This window comes from Hylaeus anthracinus, unplaced genomic scaffold, assembly GCF_026225885.1.
Source record: "Hylaeus anthracinus isolate JK02 unplaced genomic scaffold, UHH_iyHylAnth1.0_haploid 11982, whole genome shotgun sequence".
Classification (NCBI taxonomy): Eukaryota; Metazoa; Arthropoda; class Insecta; order Hymenoptera; family Colletidae; genus Hylaeus; species Hylaeus anthracinus.
The window spans coordinates 3,814,619-3,835,391 of NW_026534330.1; the positions used below are offsets into that span (position 1 = coordinate 3,814,619).

General features: G+C 44.8%; 1 protein-coding gene across 6 annotated transcripts in view; it reads right to left on the reverse strand.

Moving 5' to 3' along the window:
• LOC128886307 (neuroligin-4, X-linked) overlaps positions 1–20,773 on the reverse strand; it is a 328,018-nt gene that overhangs the window by 58,139 nt on the left and 249,106 nt on the right. For all 6 annotated transcript variants that reach the window (XR_008459789.1, XR_008459790.1, XM_054141022.1 and 3 more), the window contains one exon: positions 18,541–18,692. Coding sequence is in view for 4 of the 6 variants with exons in the window: in XM_054141022.1 (XP_053996997.1) it covers positions 18,541–18,692 (152 nt within the window). In the remaining 2 variants the exon portion in view is untranslated. The remainder of the gene's footprint in view (positions 1–18,540; positions 18,693–20,773) is intronic.

Below are 20,773 nucleotides of genomic sequence, written 5' to 3' on the forward strand. Positions count from 1 at the left end.
GCTTGTCTGTTGCGAGACAGGCTTCGGTTGGGCGTGATATCGACGTCTCCGTGTGTTTCGCCAACACTTTCTATCGTTGCGGTTGTCTGATCGGTTCCCTACTCCACTTGTTCGACTAAACTCTTACCTATTCTACTCGTCTGACACGATAACGTCCCATTGTACTGCGATGGAAAGATCCTATCTTACTTGTTGAAGGCAGAACGAGATCCTACTCGACTTGTTCAATATGGAAATTTCTTATTCTACCTGCCTGACACAGAACGACCTCGTTCGACTTTTGCGATGGACATTTTCTACTCGATTTCGTTGCTATGGAACAATCTCGTCTTACTTGATGAATATGAAAATTCTCTGTTCTGCTCGGCTGACATAGAGGAATCTTATTCTACTTGTATGTGTGATCCTATTTTACTTCCATTTTGGGGACATTTTTTTATATCGTTCGTTCGAAACACTGCTGGATAAGGGTTTCTCTATAAAGAGTTACTCTCGACTCTTTGTTATAAGATAGAATTATTAACAACTCCTCTACTGTTATCAAGTCCAGGAGTCACAATTCACAAGTTAAGAAGGCAGACGTTGCTGGAGTCGATTTCCTTGAATAAAATACCTCAGATTGGAAAGTAGGTTGCTCCACCACCCTCTCCAAAAAAAAACATCCCCCAATCTTCCTCTTTTTGGGGGTGACAGCTCAAAGCGTGAAAGCCTCGACCATCGTCTCGCAAACGGAATCGCTTAACTCGCCGCGGAGGAAGAACGTCGAAGGGTCCGCGGCGGGGGAAGGTATGCGGTAGTCGTAATTACAACTGGCGCTAAATCATCGTTATAACGTGCCACGCCGGCTTGCTGGCCCCTCAATTTCGCCTTCTCTTTCCCTCCAAGTCGTTAGCACATTCTTGGCCGCCGCAGTGCAGAATTTCCTGCTGATAGCGGCGAAAAAGCTTCATATTCGGGCTTAACGCCCGCTTTACGACGCGACGAACCACCGTTCCGGGACAGTTTCACCCCTCGACCCACCCTCGTGGCCCCTCGCGCCCTGGTCCGCACGCTCTGTCGCGCGTACATCTTGAAATTGCCAGGAGCCGCGAGCCATTCGTCGCGAGTCACCGACGAGTACGCGCATCCCCTTTCCTTTTATATTTTCGACTTCGATTGGAGATGGAAAGCGGAACTGCTTGGTCTACGGAATTCTTTGCTGGTAATTCAAACTCCAGACCGCTCAGTTCGCGATCGCTGACCGTGGCTCCTCTTTCCTATTGACAGGAGCTGATTATCCGATGCCTGGAAAATTTTCCTTCGTGGATAATTGCGAGGGGCACGTGAATCCAATTTGAAACCGAGATAGTCTCCCTTTTTTCAGGTTCCTTTGGTAGCCCTTTTGACCTCGAGGTTCGAGTCAGGGAATAATTGGGTTGATATAATTGAGCAAATTAGATGCAAAGAATGTTTCTTTCTTTTTCGTCTAGTCTACCGAAGTCTGGCAATTTCCTTTGTGTTTTAAATTGAGTATTGAGTATTCACTCATCCATTCCTGAGGAGGACCTGATACGCATGGAAGCTTGAACGAACAAATTTTAATGAAGAGATTTGGACAGATGCTTCCGGTGGATCCCATTTTGGTTTCAAATTGAATTCTCCTGGACGCTGCAAACCACGCTGATCCTTGGTTTACGAGGATTTGGGGAATCTTAAGCGACAGCTTCGTTAGATTTGCGAACAATCCTTGGACGAGTTAACCCTACCATGCCGGAAGCTTAGCCTTTTCAACCCCGATTGTCGGATTCACCCGTTGAAAGCACACGATGCAATTCTTTTCGAGTTTCAGTTTATTTTCAAAGGTCATAGAATTCAATTTCAGATCCGTATGATTGATATTCGATCAGCTGGTTGTCGTACCCCCCAAGATGGTCGATCGTCGATCGAATCGATCATCGAGACGTTTCAACGTGGAAATTCCCGATTGCCACGCGTCGAATCTAACGCGAAGAGCCTATCCTTAATTGAATGAGCAGGGGAGCACTGAAAAGATCTCGCGATAACAGGTGTTCATGCCACTTTCACGGTAAATCTGAACGTCAATATCGTGGCTAGGCCAGTAACGAGATACTCGGGGGATTAGCTGCGATCGATGGGCTATAGACTGTAACCGGAGTTGTGCCGCAAATCGCGTCGAGTTTGAGCAAGAACTAGCTAAGACCGGCTGAAGCGAACAGCTAACGTCGATTGCATGCTGTGGACAGGGTGTGCGGGTCAGAATAATCGAGCACCTATAGCTGCAAACTTGTTACTTACAGTGTTTGGATAGCGAGACTCCGTTCAATCGATTGCAAAAAGGGGGGAAAAGCTTTTTGCACATGGTAGACCTGATATACGCTCGATTAGCTGGTAAGTAGCCATCCACTGTTAACTTTGCTTCAACCCAGTGGCTCTCAAATTTTCTACGTGGTTCAATTGAATTTATGCTTTGGAATTTTGTTCTAGGAAAAACAGAACTTGATTTTATTTAACAGTATTTAATGGAAGGATGTGATTCATTTGAATTGTTTTTTTTGTGAGGACAAATTATATTATAATTTTCTATTAGATAAATCGATTACATCGTAGTTGTCAGGGTCGGAAGTTGACATATGCTGATAGAAGGATTATTTTTTTATTTGGTTTTTATGAAGTTTCATGAAACGAAGGGATCGTGGTCCCCGATTGGGAACCCCTGGTTTAAGCAACTTCGGATTCAAACGCATCCTGAACTGCACTCAATTTTAAACGAGATGCAAGTCACTAATAACTCTCAGGTTACTACCCATGTTAATTAGAGGCATCTTCGCTTCATACTTAGCCAGGTCGTTAAAAGTTCTCATGTATCCGATTAGAAAATTGAAGAGCGTTTCTACCGATCTCACGAAAGGCTAAAAAGAGTCCCTCAGTCATGCTTACTTAAGTTTCTCAAAACAATTGAAGTATTTCTTTTATAAACCATTAAAACTTAGCCGTCGGTCATCATTAACGTCTCTGATAGACCCAACATCTTTGTAAAATCCAATTCCATTCCCAATCCATCGAAAAATGGGGTGCAGGGTGCACGTAACACGTACAGAGTCGGTTAATTGGGCATGCACGAAATTGATGGAAGCAGTGCACTTTGAAGTTGAGACCGGTGAAAGAACGTTTCCCGACGTAGGCGCAACAACGTACCGCCATATACTTCTACGTGTAGCGGCGCACAATAATTATGGCAGTCGTGTGATCGCGTTCCGCGCGCCGTGTCATCCCTCTTCCCTGTCCTTCAGCCCTCTGTATAAAGGGGTTGCTTCGTGGCCGTTGGAAGATAGGTGGCGGCGGGTCGAGTTTTAGTCCGGGAGAATATTAAAGTTTGCTCATTAACCGCTGATGCATTGCCCCCATCCAAATCCCCCTCCATCCGTCGCCGCCACTTCTGGCCAACGACACGATGCTCGAAGAAGGGGAACTCTTTCTCCTGGCTGGATAAAAAATGCCACTTTGCTTTTCGGAAAATGTCTTTCTGACCTTGCGTGGGACCCTTTCATATCGAATAAAACACCAGGTGCACACGATTGAGTTTTAAATTAGGATTTAAAAGAAACAATTTTCATCCCCAAGGAGCTCATATTCACTTTCACCCCCACTCGTTTTTTCTTTCACTTCTTCATTGACCTATGTTCATCAAGTTGCCTCAATTTTTCTTCTGAATACAATTTTTCTTCACCCTTAATTTCGCCCAATATTGAACACAATGCATCAGAAAGCATCGTGACGTATCTATTCCATACTGCAGAAACGATTCGAGGAAACTATACGTTCTGCGAAGGAAAAGTGTGGAATTCCTCGGGCACGGGGCGGATATTTAGAGGGGTTGTAGCGCACTAATGCGGTCGCCACACCCCAGGTTTCATAACGCGCTACATAGCCTACGTGGCCGCAAAATCTGCTCAGTTCTCGTTTACGGAACGACTGGAACGCGTTTAGAGAACGATAGAGGACCAGCGGACGGCGTGAGGCTTAATTACGCGCTACCTGGATCTACGCGTCGGGTAAATTGCTATTAGCGGTTTCGGGGGACGCGCTGGAATTGTCTCAGGTACCTCTGTGCCGTTCGGAAGAATGCGCCGGCGAAATTGCGAGGGGACATGGAATTTTCAGATAGAGAGAAATATCCGTCGAATTATGGAACGGCTCCGTGCTACTACAATTTCTTTCCAAAATGTTTCTACAAACTTAAATGTTACTGGACTATTCACCAATCCAAACACAAATTTAAATAATATGAATTGACATAGAACATCAATTTAACAAGATAAGTCACCTAACTCCAGGACCAGAAATATAAGAAAATATCTAAACGTAAGTCTCTCGTTTTAAGAACACAAATATTCTGAAAAGAAACACACTATTTTCAACTACAGTAATGTTCGAGGTTGTTAACGTTAAACTAAAATCAATGCAGAGGTTAATAACCAAATTCACGCGTGGTTGGGTCAGACATCGCTAGTAATTTACTATTGAATTAATCTATTCGTTTGACGATCGTCGATGGGGAGTTTCTATTCACTGATCACTGCGATTGAAGTCGCTAACTTCGTATGCGCGTTTAGCAGTTCACTGGAAAAACACGTGCCGCGCGTGTGCAGTAATACCAGGCTCGTCGCCGCGCGACACGCCGAATGGATATCGAAATAATTCGGATTCTACCGTTTCCAAATCATAAATTCACAATACCGATGGAAACGTTAGGCGAATTAATTGAATTCTATCCGCTGCTCGATATAGCGGTAGAAACGATGTCATGATCTGCTCGAAATCATTTCGCGTGTGCGATTTAGAGATTTATAGGATCATTTCGGCTCTTAATAAGTTTATTAAGTCGATTTGAATTTTTCGCGGTCATAATGAGGACCAACTCAATTGGTAGGTTCTGAACATGAATGACAAAGTTTACAAGTGATTCATCAATTTATTAATTTTTCTATGAACGTGTACACCATGTCACCTTCAAATCTACCCCAAACAAAGTATTTCTAAATTTTACAACTCCATCTAAAAATTTTGATCGAGAAAAACCCCTTCCTTCAATAAAAATTCAAAGGTGGATCTTGTTATACTTCGCCCCTTCCCATTTTCGCAACCAACATCGTTTCCCCATTTCGTTCCACGAAAAGAACCGTACCAAGTTCGCGAACGTTCGTCCTGTCTCCTTTCCAGAGCCAGGCGGAGCCTGTTACGGTTGTAACAGGAAAGAGGCCCGCTAACTAGCCGTGTACACCGTAATCACCACTCCCGTTCATGCACGTAAACGCCGGAAACGGTCGCGACTGTTAAGTGGGTCGCTATCGGTTAGTCAGGGTTAAAAGTTTCGACCTGGACGCGGCCTGGTAATTGGCGACATTTAGATTCCGGCAAGTTGCCGATGGAAGTCGGAAAGTTTGTCCCGTGTTCGAACCGTTGTTTGCAATTTAAGCGACGCGACTAATGGACGCCGGGCACGTAATAAGTAGCAAATTACGATCAGACCGTGCGGCGAATGTCGTGCAGAGACAGAGAAACGTGGATGGACACCGTCTTGGGGCGGCCAGGGTCGCGTGCAAACTGGGACGTTGAAAGAAAATTGTCGATTAATTCGCGATAATGGCGGCTGTATACGACACGAAAATTGTCTTCGACGTTCCTTGAACCCTGGGAGGGGAGAGGTGAATTCTCTTAGAGGGTGGCTTATCGAGTGTAGAACTGATAACGGTGGATCGAAGTCGTTGTAGAAACTTCGAGGGCTAGATTAATTAAATAATTACTTACGAAGTGACTGTTTTAGTAAAAAATACCTCAGATTAAAAAAAAAAAAAAATTACAGAGTTAATCTTCAACTTGACCTCTGTATTTACTTTTCTTTGAACGCTTATAATTTTTTAACGATATGTAGAAATGCTAGTACTAAATCACATGTTCGATAGATAAATGGCGATTAGCACGGAGGACTTTCACCGCCAAGTCTCGCAGTCAACGGCATCGCTAAAATCACTAATTAATTCCAGAGATTCCGCTCATGCCACGAAATCCCCACGAATTCCCCAGCAAGGAGCCAAGACTCGTGAGGGAGTCTTTCCAGCCCCAACGTGCCTCACCGTCTTGGAGCGTCCGTATCGACACCCTCTCACGTGGATAATAAGGAACGTGAATGATACTTGGGAAATAAACAACCTCCTAGAGTAAGTACTAACCATTCGTCAAAATACTTCTTGTGCTAAAGCAATGCATATTTATATAAACTACCAAAATTAAAGCACACTCACTTTCTCTTTTATTTATTTAAGCCTCTATGAAATTCCCTACTGATGAGAATTATATGGCGTTACATAGGTTCGTTCATGATTCTCTAAATTAATCCTATACCTCGTGTCTCTAACAAACCTGCTCAATTAAAAACGAAACCATTCGCGATAGCTTAATGCAGCCTTATCAGAGTTCACAGTTTCACCAGGCACATTTCGCAGGCCATCCTGTACATCTCGGGGATCGAACGAATGAACGGCCTCTCGCGCGTCCTCTGCGACAAGCCGAGCACACCTCTTTGAGGCCATTTATCCCAAGGAATTATCGGAGTCTCATCGTTTTCCCCTTTCTTCTCTGACGGCGTGATCCCTCCTCCCCCTCGGCCCGTGGCGGGGGTAACCTCGTGCCATCTATTGATTCGCTCCCTTTTGCACCACCCAGTACCATCCTCTTTCCCATCCATCCATTATGCATACCGCAAGAGCGGAAGAGCCTTCTAACCACCGACTTACCTGTTGCGAGTCGCGCGGCCTGGGGCCTGCGAAGCTCCCAAAGATCTCGGTGCCCTATGCGAGGGCCACGTACAAAGGTCCCCTGCGAGACCCGTGGCGGAACTGTTTGCGTTATAGATTCATCGCGATCGCTTTGTGCTGTTCCGTTGGCTGATGACGTTCGAGCGCTGCTCGCTTTGTGGAGGTCGGCTGTGATAAAACGGAGCAAGGAGCAGCGCCGTAGAATCCATGTTGCAAACGGTAAGTCTGGGATTGGCGAAATGCCGGGGCCAGCGACGTGGACGTGGACGTGATTTCCTCGACGTTTTAGGGATAGGGGTTTCCTTGATTGTATCGTCTTTTCGAGTCTTTAGAGGAAGGGAGTCTAGGTTTTGGAGCGGGGTCTTGAAAGTCTTGCAGAAGGTTTCTTTGGATCTCGGTAGCAATTGATGGTGTGAGGTCATGGTTGGTACGTGTGAAATCCTCTGAGTCAGGTGATTGACAAACATTTTTTTGTGGGTGTAAAGAAAAAAAATTGATCAGAAGTCATATTTACAATTTGAGAGAGGAGGGAGTGGTAATGGAATTTTGCACTTTGAGGGCGGTGTACTAACCAAAGGAATTCACATTCTAAAGTACTCTATCGCGGATATGTTACTTTCGTTTGCAGAAACAAAATAAAATTCCATAGCATCCTCTACCTCTATGTTTTCAATAACACAGTTCTATTTTCTTAAGAGAATGAAACAGTGAATTTACAGCTGTGAAGGTAATGCGTTATGATATGAATATCCATAATAAAATGTTTGTAACCTAATCGACGAAGAAATAGTAATCTCCTCCCAGCCAAAAGCACGGAATTTGGGGAACACTTTTCATCATCGTTTGGAATCGCGCCGCACACAAGCGTCGCTGTTAACGATCGGCCAACGGCGCGGCTCGGTCTGGGTAAATAGACATATAGGATACGGCCCCTGTAAACAATAATTTAGCATAATCGTCCGGACTAAACGTTACGTCGGTCCAATAACCGCGAACGTGGCAATCGCAAACAGTGTCGCGGGACCGCCGTACTTTACTCTCGTAATCCACCAGCAAACACCGCATAATACAGACATACGTGGCAACGACCCCTCCAAACTATCCTTAATGCCCTGCGCTCCTGTGTTTCGCGGTTCGGGATCCTTGCAGATTAAGTCTCTCGCTGCTTATGGCGGGAGAGATGATTTTTCTTGTCAAGTCTCGCGACCGTGATGGGAATGCGCCAACTTTTGAGGATAGTCTGCTGCAGAGGATGGGATTCAGGATGAATCGATGGCAGTTGATCAGAATTTGATGTGGAACAGGATGAAATTAATAGGCATACTTAGTGGAGACAGAAATTTTTTGGAATAGAATATAATAGAATCAAAATTTGTTTGAATAATGAGTTTAATAATGTAGCTGTTACTAGGCTTGTAGATATTCATTTCTCTCAAGAATCGATGCTCATCTGATACCTCACAAAACAAATTGAACCACCAGCAATCGATTAGGGCAAAGTAGAACCCTGCCTCCAAAGTTCTTTTTCTTTGGTGTCATCGAGTCAGTTTCGAGCCTAGTTTGAACGTCTCAGTTGATTAGTCGCCTTGAATCATTCATCTCCCTTTTCGTTGCATCGTCGAGGACTGCGTCTGAAATATTTACCATCGGAAGAAACGAAATACGCTCCACGGGCCTCCGAGGAATTCGCGGAATAAAGAAGAAGGCGGGAATAAAAATGCCACGGCGGGATTGTAAACAAAAAGCATCGCGATATATACGTTTCATGAATTGCTACGAAAGCTCGTAAAACACTATAACGTGTTCCCAGAGTGACGGCGATGCATACAAAGTAGCTCCGTCGTCGTTTGTCGCAATTCCGAGCACAATCTGCGACAGTTATCAAACATTGCGATCGGTCATCGATAATAAATGAGACGCTCTTTCAGCCGTGGGCGAGTCGAGCAACTTCTGTTCGGTTAGCGCGGAGGTGAACGCATGTTTGCGGTCTTGCTGTATCGAACATTGCTTTTCCAACTTCCTGGACTGATTTCCCACTGTAAACCTCGGACATTGCCGTGGAAAGAGAAACATTAGCCACTGGGCAAGCGAGGTTAAACATGGGAACGCTCGGGGCTCGTTAGCAATGCGCAAATCAATGAAAAGGAAAGGGGAATGTTGATGGCCAATTTTGGGGTAGCGGGGGCACCTAAATTATTTATAAGGCATTGTTATATTTTTTGATTAATTTTCATAAGGGTTAATTAATAGTTATGTGAGCCTCTTCTACACGAAAAATAAATAAGAACTTTTAACTATAAAACAGCGTTTAAATATTTATATTTCATGGATCTGTTTCAAAGTTACGATTACTTGAAATTGACGATTGTCGATTCTTCGTTGTGTGTATTACTTACTTCATCGTCTCTTTTTAATAATTTTTCTATTGATGATTGTGCGTCTGAGCTATCCCAAAATTGACTACTTTTCAATATTCTTAACTTTTGAGTAGTTCTATTAGTCGTGCGAGTTCCCCTTGGAAGATGTCGACTCGGCGTTCACAACGTAGTAAGAAACCAAGCTTGTACAAATTCCCGTAATGTTCGTTCCCGTCTATTCTCGAAGGATTCGCCGATAAGCCGGTTCTTACTGTACTTACTTACTTACGGTTCAGCTCTGTAACTATGCTGGTAAATCTCTCCCGAGAAGGGGTTTCTCGAACGGAACGAGCTAGTAGCGTGTTTTAGGCGTTTCGATTCGCCCGCGACGCTTCTTTTTGGCTCGTTTAATATCCTCCGCCGTATCCGGGCGAAATAATCCTCGTTAATCGCCGGTCGAAATCCCAGCGAGCGTTTAAACACCATAAATCCAGTGGGTCGCGCGACCCGCGTATTAGAATCAATGTCGGGTGTCCATTAAATCGCCTGGCCGATAAATAACGCGAAAGGGGCACTTAAAACTTGCCAGTCGCATTAACGCGTTAGGATACAAGGTTAATTTCATTGCGCGGCGCGATCAATTACAACACCCGCACTTGGATATTTTCGGATAATGGGTTATTACACAATGGCGCCAGGACGCGCTCGCCTGTTTGAAATACCTGGACCGATATCGATTTCGTATTTATTATCGGGCAAACGGTAACGTAGTTTATCATAATTTACGGCAAATAGGCCGACACCCGCGCCATCACACGTCGTAATTCAGGCTTGACTGACGCTAACTCCGCGGGATTATCCCTTCTGCCCACCTGGATTCAACGCGTCACGGTACACTCGCCCCCTCGGTTATGGACTTTGCGGTTTAAGCGTTTTTCTCGCAGACGACGAGGAGGCGCGTAATTGACGCCAGCAGCCGGGTCCTCGTTTTGCGAAATATTGGAAGAAACGATGATGAATTCCTGCGCTTTCCTACACGCGTTCCCCCATTGCGGTCGTTTGTAACCATTTCATCTGGGGAGTTTCATGGCAACGTGATATCCATAGCTTCGGAACATGTAGCAAGTATCCAATTTACTGTATCCAGGAGGATTGGTCTCTGACGCAACCTGATTTTTCATCCAGTCTAAAATGAATCAAGCTCCGAACAAGTACCTGAATATAATTTCTTACATGTTGAGATCTTTCCGAGCTTTGCTTGTTGGATTTGTAAGCCCGAAATGGGTGAATTCTGTTCTCGATTTTTATCAGTTGAACCGAGAGCGATTAAAATCACCCGATGGCGACCGAAACGACGGGTTTGCCGAATTTTAACGCGAATCAGATTTTACTCGCCTCGCAATCAGCCTGCGGTGATTGCTAATTCGCGACAGAAACGAGCTGGTTCGCTCGTCCCCAGGTATTTTTTTGATCGTTCGTTTGATTAACGAGGAAAAAATAGTCGACGAACGGTCGGTGCCCCGGGGAAGTGACATGCCCACTACTCCATTCCACCTTCCAAAATGGATTTTTTCGATCGCAAATTTGACTGTCAAGCTGTCAGCAAGCTCTATTTGCTTTTGAATACACGGTAAATATTATAAAAGCTGGTTATTGCTCACTATTGCACTGAGCACTGTCACTTCAATCCAATGAAATATACAGTATATACAGGTATGTACTATACAGTGTTATACAGTTAATTGTCATCGCAAGTTTGTCATTTGGCAAGAGTGTTGATTTTTAATATCAAATGGTATAAAATCTGAGGAGAATAGTATATGAGTTATCTATTAACACAAGATTGCATGGCTTCCAAGTTTATAACATAAACCGAATAAAATATCAACAAAACAAGGTTCAAACCTGTACAATAATATGAACCACAAATACGAATCACCCTCTAACTCGTTTATTTAACGAAGCGCCATCGAAATCGTTCTATTTTTAGTCTCTGTCGCGCAGGAAATAGTATTTCTCATTGTTCGATTAACCAAGTCGCTTCAGCGATCTCCGCGTGCCAAGGATTAAACGTCGACCATTTGTGGGAAGAGAAATATCTCGGCGACACACTTCCCAAGGTATGAAACAGACCGCGCAACGGCGGCAAAGAAAGCAAGTAAAAGGTCGCAGTGACTTCCGCGTCGCGAGTTCGCTCTGCGAGCCCCGTTTCCAACAGCGGATCTCGCAAGAAAGCGAAGTAAGAGAGAGAAAGTCACTCGTCGCGTCTGCTGGATCTCGTATTACCCGTAAAAAACTCGACAACCCTCTCGACCAGCCATTCGAACGATCGAACCTGACATATTTACTTCCCTTCCGGTGTTCCCTGGCGCCCCGGGGAGCGAAAGACCGCCTCGATGGCGAACTTTTCGAGTAAATTTCAATCCGTGATTCCTCCTTGTCCTGGGCCCTCGTGTACTCCCCCGTCCCCTGTCTATGATGCCCGTGGCAAATAGAGGAGTTGTCCACGTACGACTTTCTGCTTCGAGAAAGTCGTCCCGTTGTCCGACACCAACACGTAGAGTCTGTTACTAGCTGCCCTGAAAACGATTTAAACCCGTTTCCACCCCCTTTGGGTATTCTCTAGCCTCGTGTCGTCGTTGGAAATGTACGAAGGCGATAGGAAAGATGGTTGGAGGTGTCAGGGAAAAAATAAAAGCGAGCTGTAAACTCTCGGTCTAAGAATCGGTCACGTGTGACCGTAAGTGACTTTATCGTCCATCGCACGGTCGAGTAAAAGTTCAGTAGCGGTCATCCCTCGAGGCAGTCACGAAGGGAATTACTGCCAGCTTCCTCTTTTACGAATGAGGTCCCTGTTAACCGATATCAAATTAAAAGGACGACCAACGTTTGGCAGGTGCTTGCTTGAGTTCAGCGCAACTTATTTTTGTCCAATTCAAACTAGCACTCATTTCTGAAACTTCGTCAAATTTATGAATCTAAGACGGATTTACTTTCAGTAACATCTCATCTTCAGAATTAATGTATGTATCGATAAAAATCACCCTCAAGTTAAAACTCTCCGTCTCGTTGCACCAGAATTAGCCTACAAACGTCACGGGGGCCGCGTACAATAACACAATGCGTAAAGTAGCAACAAAGCTGTCTAAAGAATCATCGGCGATTGCCTTTTCATACGTTACCGGAATAATAGCCCGTCTCTCAGCGTTGTATCCGCAAGAAGATCACTATCGTTCACATTTTCAAAGAAGCGAGTTCGATCGTAATCCCCCGCACGAACCGTGCCTGTATCGAACGCGCACAATGCGACGAAAGTTGGTCCGAGGGTTTCCGAAGGGGGAGCTTTGTGTCATCGTAAAAGAGAAGAGGAAAAAAGGGGAAGAAAAAAGAGGAGAAGAGCCTCCGACGTCTGAGAGCGAGAAATTCGCTCGAGCGAGTTTCGAGGCATAACCTTGACAATAGCCTTACCCCGGAACCCGGGCTCCTCTGTCTCTTTTGAGGGGAGAAAAAAAAGTCTCCGGATCACCGGGAGAAGAGCATCCCCTGGCAGTGTCGTCTGCCCGCCGAGCTTTGTACGACGTCAGAGCAATCTACCGCACGGCGCAATCTCTACCTCAATGCCCTCTCCATTTCCATTATTGGGGAGGAGTTTCTCCCACTGGCATACATGCGATGACAAAACTACCTTTAATGGAGCACGATCCACCCACGTGTACACCTGCCAGTAATCGACACGGGCGAAATCTGGCGATTTTTAGAGACAAAAATAACCCCGGCGCGTTGGATTCGGGGGTGAATGGATAACATTTTATTTTAAACTCTTAACCTTATTTTATATAGTACTAAGGTAAAATACAATAAAATATTTAGAGAGAGATTAAAGATTAATGATTAAAAAACCTTCAATTCCACCGTGGTAAATAATTACAGGTCCGTCCAACCCAAACCTAACCCAGTCTGGACTTCGTCGTCGTTCCAGATCCAAATGAAGCGATTCCCAACAGGAATCCGAAACACGCGAGTTTCCACCGACGAGCGCGACGCGTGTTATCCGCGTTGATGGAAACGCGAACGGAATCGACGGGTTGGGGTAGTCGCAGTCGTAGGCAAATAATTTCCGCGAGCAACTCCATTGCCGATGGCCCTTGTCCCTTCTGTTTATTTTAAAAGCAGCTCTTTCCCGATACGCGTATCGCGATCGAATTCGCCCTCGCAATTTCGAGGCGTAGACGAGACGAGCGAAAAACCGGAGGTCGAAACAATATTGAATTTTTCCTCGCGGCGAGTTTCTATCGTGCGCGAAACGCGATCTCGAATAATATTCCGGTTGCTCCGGGGGCCTGGACAGCGAAATTGAAATTGCTGACTTGCGAGCGGAACTTGATAGGAACGATGAGCGAATGGAATTATGCGGAACGTTAAACGCAAACTTTTTGCCCGACAGTTTGAGAAAAAGTTGGTCTTCTTTCGAACTTTGTCGTTGAACATCGTGTAAATATCGGATGAGTTGTCTTCGATGGACAAGGGTGTGGGATTTCAATTAATTTGCAGGTATAATGGATCAGAACATGAATTTAAATTTATGCATTTATGGCCATACTTTATTACATCCTATTAAAATTACCTTAAAGCTGACCAAAAGAAGGAAAAGAGCTGGCGATACACACTAGCGATTTCCATGGAATCGATATCGTGAAAGATTGATGAAAGTGACACGGGATCCCTGCGTACCGTCGTCCTTATTTCGACTCGTGAATCACGGATTAAATGGGAGTCGACGCGAACGTATCGGGGCCCGCTATTTGTGTAATATCTAAATAAAATTAGCATTTAAACGGACGGGACCAAATGGGAGCCATCCGGGACAGTGGTTTGCGAACAAAGAGATAACGAAATTTCGATTTCCGGCAATCCAGTTATCTTTCATATATTTCGTATACATTCCAGCATCAACGGCTGGGATTTGCCCCTGGATACTGCGCTTTATCACGTAGCGATTGTACATAGATTTCCATTTTACCATCGCAAATATACCTACATTCAATATTTAAAACATCTCTCTCTCTCTCTCTAAAATTACCCTAAATTAAAAAAGTCTTCGTGGATACCACCCAAGAAGAAGCTCGAGGGTTTCCCTGGAGCCTTAATTAGCCCATCTGGGGTCCTCGAGGGACTCTAATAATGAAATTCTCAGGTCAGAACTGAAGGTGGCCCTCGCAGGGATTTTTGGCGCGTAAAATATCGCTGCAGACTTCATCGATATTCCATTTGCAACGTTCAGCGTCACGTTTTCCCTGGCGCAGACGGTCGAAGAAAGTCGAGAAGGATCAGCACCGTTCGTTGGCACGACCGTGTCGCGGCGAAAGGACCATATTCGAAGCTGGTCCTTTACGAGGAAGTCGTCCAATTTTCCTATAATCCTAGTCAGCCCTCCTGCCCCTCGAGGGACTGTCTCGAGGCTGGTCCGCGTTGGAAACGAAAAACTCCTGCTCTATCGTCTTTGCCTTCGGTTTACCAGAATCCCCTCGGCGGATTCGGTAATAATACATGAACACCAGCGGCAGGAAGACGAGGAGGAAGGAATTGAAATTTTGATCACCCTCGCCCATTTGTATTCCCGATGCCGGGCTTAATGTAAAATGGCCATCTCGAGGAGTGCACTCGCGGCAGACAATGGACTTTCGCGACGATCGTTGCTCGACGTAAAGGAAATCTTTGCGAATCTATTTTACAGACTGTATAATCTGCCTGCACCGAGGAAGAATTGACTTTCAAACTCGCTCGATCTCTTTATCGGGATTCCAAGGGTCGCGTTCGAGCTGGGGGGTTTGTTTGGATTTCTTTGATTTTTATTCGACGATTGTTCCAAGCTCTCTACAATCATACCTCGAAAAATGAGGGATGCGATCTTTTTCTACACAAGATTGACGAGATTAAAATCGAGTGAAACTATATCAAACGTTCTGAAATGAATCCTCGCGAGAGGAAACTCGATCAGGCATGCGAGACTCGGTTGGGTTATGAGAGACGACTCCTGAAAACTCACAGAATTCGAAGATCCAACCGTCCCTGTACACGATTTAAGAAGAACGCGTCTCGCGGCAGCCCCTATTTCATCCCCGTGCACTTTGTCGATCGTTAAAGGCCCCCCTCGTAGATCGTTACACCGAAAACGAGAATCGCATTACCACATATCAATTTTCGACGTTGCAGCCTCCCACAGACACGTACGCTTGCATACACTTGCATCGTTGATGTGCACTGCGGTGCAACGGGAACGCGTTCGCGCGTGTGTGTATCGACGAAGCGAAATTTACGTCGTTCGGGGCGGGAACCGCGCTGAAATATCATCGGCTCGTTTCAAGCTCGGTTTTGCATATTCATGGACGGATAGAAGGGCGAGAGGGAAGGACGAATGGGAACGAAGAAGTGAAAGAAAAGAGACCGGAAACTGAGAGTCATGGCGGTGGAGTAGCCTCGACAAAGGAAATGTGGAAGGCTAAGGGGGATGGAGATGGTTAGGCACGGTTGTCGGGACAGATTTATTACTCTCTGGTGTATATTTGATATATTTGTTGTGGTTTTCATGTGTGTATGCTTTGACAAATTATTTAATGATTGTCTGCGACATATGATTGGTAGGAAGTGGGGCTATCGCCACCAGCTAATTCTTTAATCAGTGAGAAGCGGCCTCAAATAATAATATATTAAATTCCTACGAGTCTCGTTATATAAATTATATTTTTCTTACGTCGTATTTTAGATATGTCGATTCATATTCTACTTTTTATCTCACTCACCCCTTCTGGGTGGGGTGTAAACAATTGCCAGGTTAAGTAACAAGGATCACGCTATTGTATGCGTTGTCCAAGCGACGATTAAACTTTTCATCGTAAATTTGTTTCGCAACTGAAACAAGGTATCGGAGTTATCGGATATTGTTGGACTTTTCGCGCGCGTGCGGCAAACTAAGAGAATGAATTATTCGCCGCGAACGGTTTCCCAGACTCCCGTGTACGCGGTGTCACGTAGGGAAAACGTAGACGACGACCGTGCAGCCAGCATCACGTAATATCTTCGTGTACGTGGCTGTATCTAAACTGGCGAGCCGAAATTACTTGTTATTGTACGTCTTCTTGCCGCAGGAAACGTGAGGACGAGCGTGAGCCCGCTACGCGATTAGTCGCCACCCTCATACTTAGAAGCGATATCTAGTTCCTAGCAATTTCTTCCAGGCCAGTGGTTCTTAGCTTGGATACATTTACCCTAAGAAAGTTTATAGATAAACTTCTCATTCTAGAGGCCCCCAAACTAACGTAGGAAAATATTAAGTTTTCCATTTTGTTACAATACAAAAATATAAAGTTTCCACTCGTATATTTGAAATCGTGAAAAGTTATTGCATCGTAACGAGTTTGTTTATTCTACTCAGGCAACGTTACACTGTACATTTATTGGAATCAGCGTTGAAGTGAAAACGGTAAACGAGAAGTGGTTACCAAAACTGTTCTATGGAATCGAGAGTTGGAATTCTATTCGCGAGCGGTTCGAGTAAAATAATTTGTGCGGATCAAATGCGTGTTTTGACAGGCAAATAACTCCGCGTTTAGGTCGACGAATATTTCATCCGACTGCTTCGTATATTTTTGATACACGCCCGCGTCCGGGGCGCATTTTTTCTTCAATTTCACGCCGCGGTTTCGATAGTCCCGAATAAATTCCCGCCCCGGAAGAGATGCGCGGCTCGATAATTAATAAAATATAATTCAGCAGCGAAAACACGAGCCCGGAAACACCGAGAACTGCGGGCAGTCGATGATAAAATTTTCAGGAGTAATTGTTTCCGCGAACCCCGTAACGCTAACTTGTGTTTCGTTTTGCAGCGCGGTTCTCGATACTCCCGTGCAGTTTTGCACAACGGTAATCTAATACGTTTAGTTGAGTTTCCCACGACCAAATCATCCAATATTATTCGTTCAGTTTTATGCAATGTTTATCTCGGATATACATTCGCATCGTTTTATCGAGCCCCTATGCGCCAGTTGAACTGATTTGGATTACGAAAATTCGAGGACATTTTCCTCGTTCGACTAGCCCGACAATGGTTTATAACGGAACAGTTTTGTTAATATTCTTCGCTGTTTGGCGTTTATCGACGTCACTCGTGCTTAATTCATCGAGTATTCATTGGAAAGAGGATTTATCCGGAAGAATTGTATCGGTTTAAGATTGCTGAGCGATTCAGTGTTTCATTTAATTGTATGTGCTCGTCCATTTTATTAGCATATATTGATCGAACCTGATGTATTTGGCTTTGTTAATCGATTACCTTGGAGAAATGTAGTCTATGGAGATTTGAACATGGGACATTCAGGTGTTAAACCTCTTCTCTTTGTTTTTCCACTTCGATCGGATATCCTTTGCTACTTCCATTATAGAATAAAATTACTCCTTAAAAGAACACCTTAATACCTCGACACCTCGAAATCCCACCTCTCGTATTTAATTTCGCCATGGATAGCGAGAACACAACCGACTTGTGAATTGAATTCCACCCCCGTATCAACGACACGCTCTCTTCCTTCGCACTCGTAAATCCCTAAATTTGAATATCTCTACTCGCGGTTCGATCAGAAATTTAGCGCGACCGTAAAACGCCTGCCGGGGGGGGGGGGAGGGGGACGAAAAATATTTTCGCTCTAATCCACCACCATCCCCCCTCCCCCGTTCCGTGTCTCTGTCCACTCTTCCACCCCTCGACGCTTCTTTTACTCCGTGTGTTCCGTTCATGAATATGGAAAATTAGACCTTTCGGGTGGTGACTCTTTTTATTTTTTTTTTTTTTGGTTCGCCACTTTTCACATTCGCGGAGCTCGCAAATTGATTCCACGCAAGCGGCGCCCAGGCTTTCGCGACGCGTCGTTGTTGATTCAGAGGGAGAAAGATTGGTTTTCCGGACGAAAATTGAAATTCACGGCTCGTCGCGAACCGTCGAAAGAATGGATTCGTCACCGTCGAAACGATAACGGTTTATTCTTGATAAGAAGAGAGACACTGGCACAATTCCTCTCGAAATTCAAATTTGCGCGCAGCGTGCTCCACCGGGTTCAAATTTCTAACCTGTTGGAAGCATTCACCTGTCGATAGGTTTCGAGCGTTCATTTTTATAACAAAATAACTTTCCTCTTTACTTAATCCTCTTTACATTCGAAGCGTGAGTTTCAATAATCAGAGTGATGAATAGTCTGACGTTAGAGTCCGTGTAAATGTGTAGTTGACAGTGAAGTAATACATTCCAGCTGAAGATTGGGAGAGAAAACGGGGGCCATTCGAAGCGAGAACCACCTCAAGGATCAAAATCTACTCACCCAGTTTTGACGAAGTTGGCGAATAACTGCATAATACTCTCCGAGAGTGTTATTTCAGACTTCGTGTAGTTCCTTGGGAAGTGGCCCAATCCATCCACCAACGGCGCTCCAAAAACGAAAGGCAATTCTTCGCCGTGAACCGAGCCCATCTTCTGAAATCAGGAACCATTAAAAGCCTTAATTAGTTTTGCGAAAATTTCAATTTCTCGTGCTTCATATACATTGGAATCGATGCACCTTACAATATATAAAAATATAAAACAATTATACCCCTTCAGGTACAAATGCAATACATAATTCTAATGCGACAAGTAATATTTGATCGAATCTAACTTAGATTAGGAATATTTTACTCGCACACCTGCTCCAGGAGCAGATTTCGTCGCTCGATCACGATGGACACGTCAGGTGCGCGTAATTCAATTTCTTTGGACTTGGAGCCCTTTCCCCCGAAATTACCACGGTCCCAGCCCTCGCAGTATGAAACGGCGAGACCCGTGTAATATCAGCTTGGGAACGGCACGTGCGACGTTTCAAGTTTCTCAAGCCAGAGCTTTGGCCGTGTCCTGTTGCCTCGAGCGGATTTCCGTCCTCCTCGAGGACGAGATCGGCTCTCTCGGCGAAACGAGTGCTTAAGGTACCATGATTGGCTCACAGCTGGCTCGTTGAATTAAACGTTTCGATGACACGGTTGTTAATCACGCTCGAATGTCTTTTGTCGGATTTTGTGGAACACTGGTCGTGTGACCATTGAAAATCCTTCGAAGGATTCCCTTTTAAAAGAAACTGTCGACCAATTTTGTTTCATAAATTTATTACCAAGATCGTAAAAACTTTTCTATTCCTTCAAATTCTAGTGCTAACTACGCTCGTATAGCGTCGAGAACGTTTCATCTCGCGAGCGATCTCCATAATTAATTCCCTTTAGTTCCGTTTTAATTGTAATTATGAGAGAAGTTGAATTACGTGGATAGCAGGGTATTAGCGCCGCTGGATCCACGGACACCTCCCACGTTCGTCGTATCCTTTGTCCAGTGTTGTCTCTAAATCGCTTGTTTCAACGGGTGATTAACGAATCGCTGGTCGTGGCGAATTTCTTCGTTAACGACGCCGATTTCCTGCAGCCCCGTGTCCTTTATTGCAGACATTAATCCGCGGAATCGTCAAGCTCACCGTGATCCTGAGCCACCGGACTATTCCAAAAAGTTCGTCTCTAATTTTTCTTTGACTATATTTTACTGTCGCGCGTCACCGATGTCTCTTTCTTCCCGTGATGGATCTGCGATTTGAAATTACCAATGACGTGGTATAATTTTTTAACGGAAGTTTCAACAAAAGTATTCCTTATTTTTCGAGGTTAACGGAGAATTATACTTTCTTCTGTTATGTACATTTGATTAACCATCCTGAAGAATATATTACAAGATCGTTATCCCCCTTCGGGCGGTTTGTTTCAGCGAAACACTCAACGGATTAAACCTGCGTAGCACCAGTGCAGCGTTACAAAACGCAGCGCGCGAGGTAACATTTATTCGTCGTTGTAAACAACGCGGGGTCGCTCATTATTATTAAAAGTAATGGCGGGATTGCGAGGAGGCGGCCAACGAACAAATTAAGTTCTCCGTTTCTCGAGGAAAATTACTTTCACGTCAGTGTTTGGGTTTCTATCCCGACAAAGGAACCCGTGGCTGTTAGAAAATATTTCCTCGGCGCAAATGGAGTTCGCGGGAGCCAGAAAGAGCGGACTGAAATCATGGTCTCTGGTTCGTGAGAGGTTTGGAGAGCTTTCGTAACGTCGAATAGAAGCTATCATCTTTGGGGTGTGGATATATCGATTATTTTATTCGGAAAGACTCCTTGAAACACAGCCGTAAGTCGTAAGTGGATCGTCGACAGTCACCAGTAATTTTGATATTTGAGGGCTCCTAATAACAACTGACCCTGCTTGACCCCCGTGCAAGGTTACTTTCTCCCCTAAATTTCCTTCCAAGAACCTTGTTCGATGCTTGAATTCCATTTCTCCGTTTCTCGACGAAAATTACCGTCAGCGTCTAGGTTTTCATCCCAACAACGGAGTCGGTGGCCGTTAGAAAATAGTTTCGCGGTGTAAATGAAGTTCGCCGGAGCCAAGACGGGGCAGACAGGAGGTCACAGTTCCTGGTTTGTAAGAATCAGTTGGCGTTCCGGTTGCGGATGCTCTCGCGAACGCGAACACGAGCTCGCCAACTTTTTC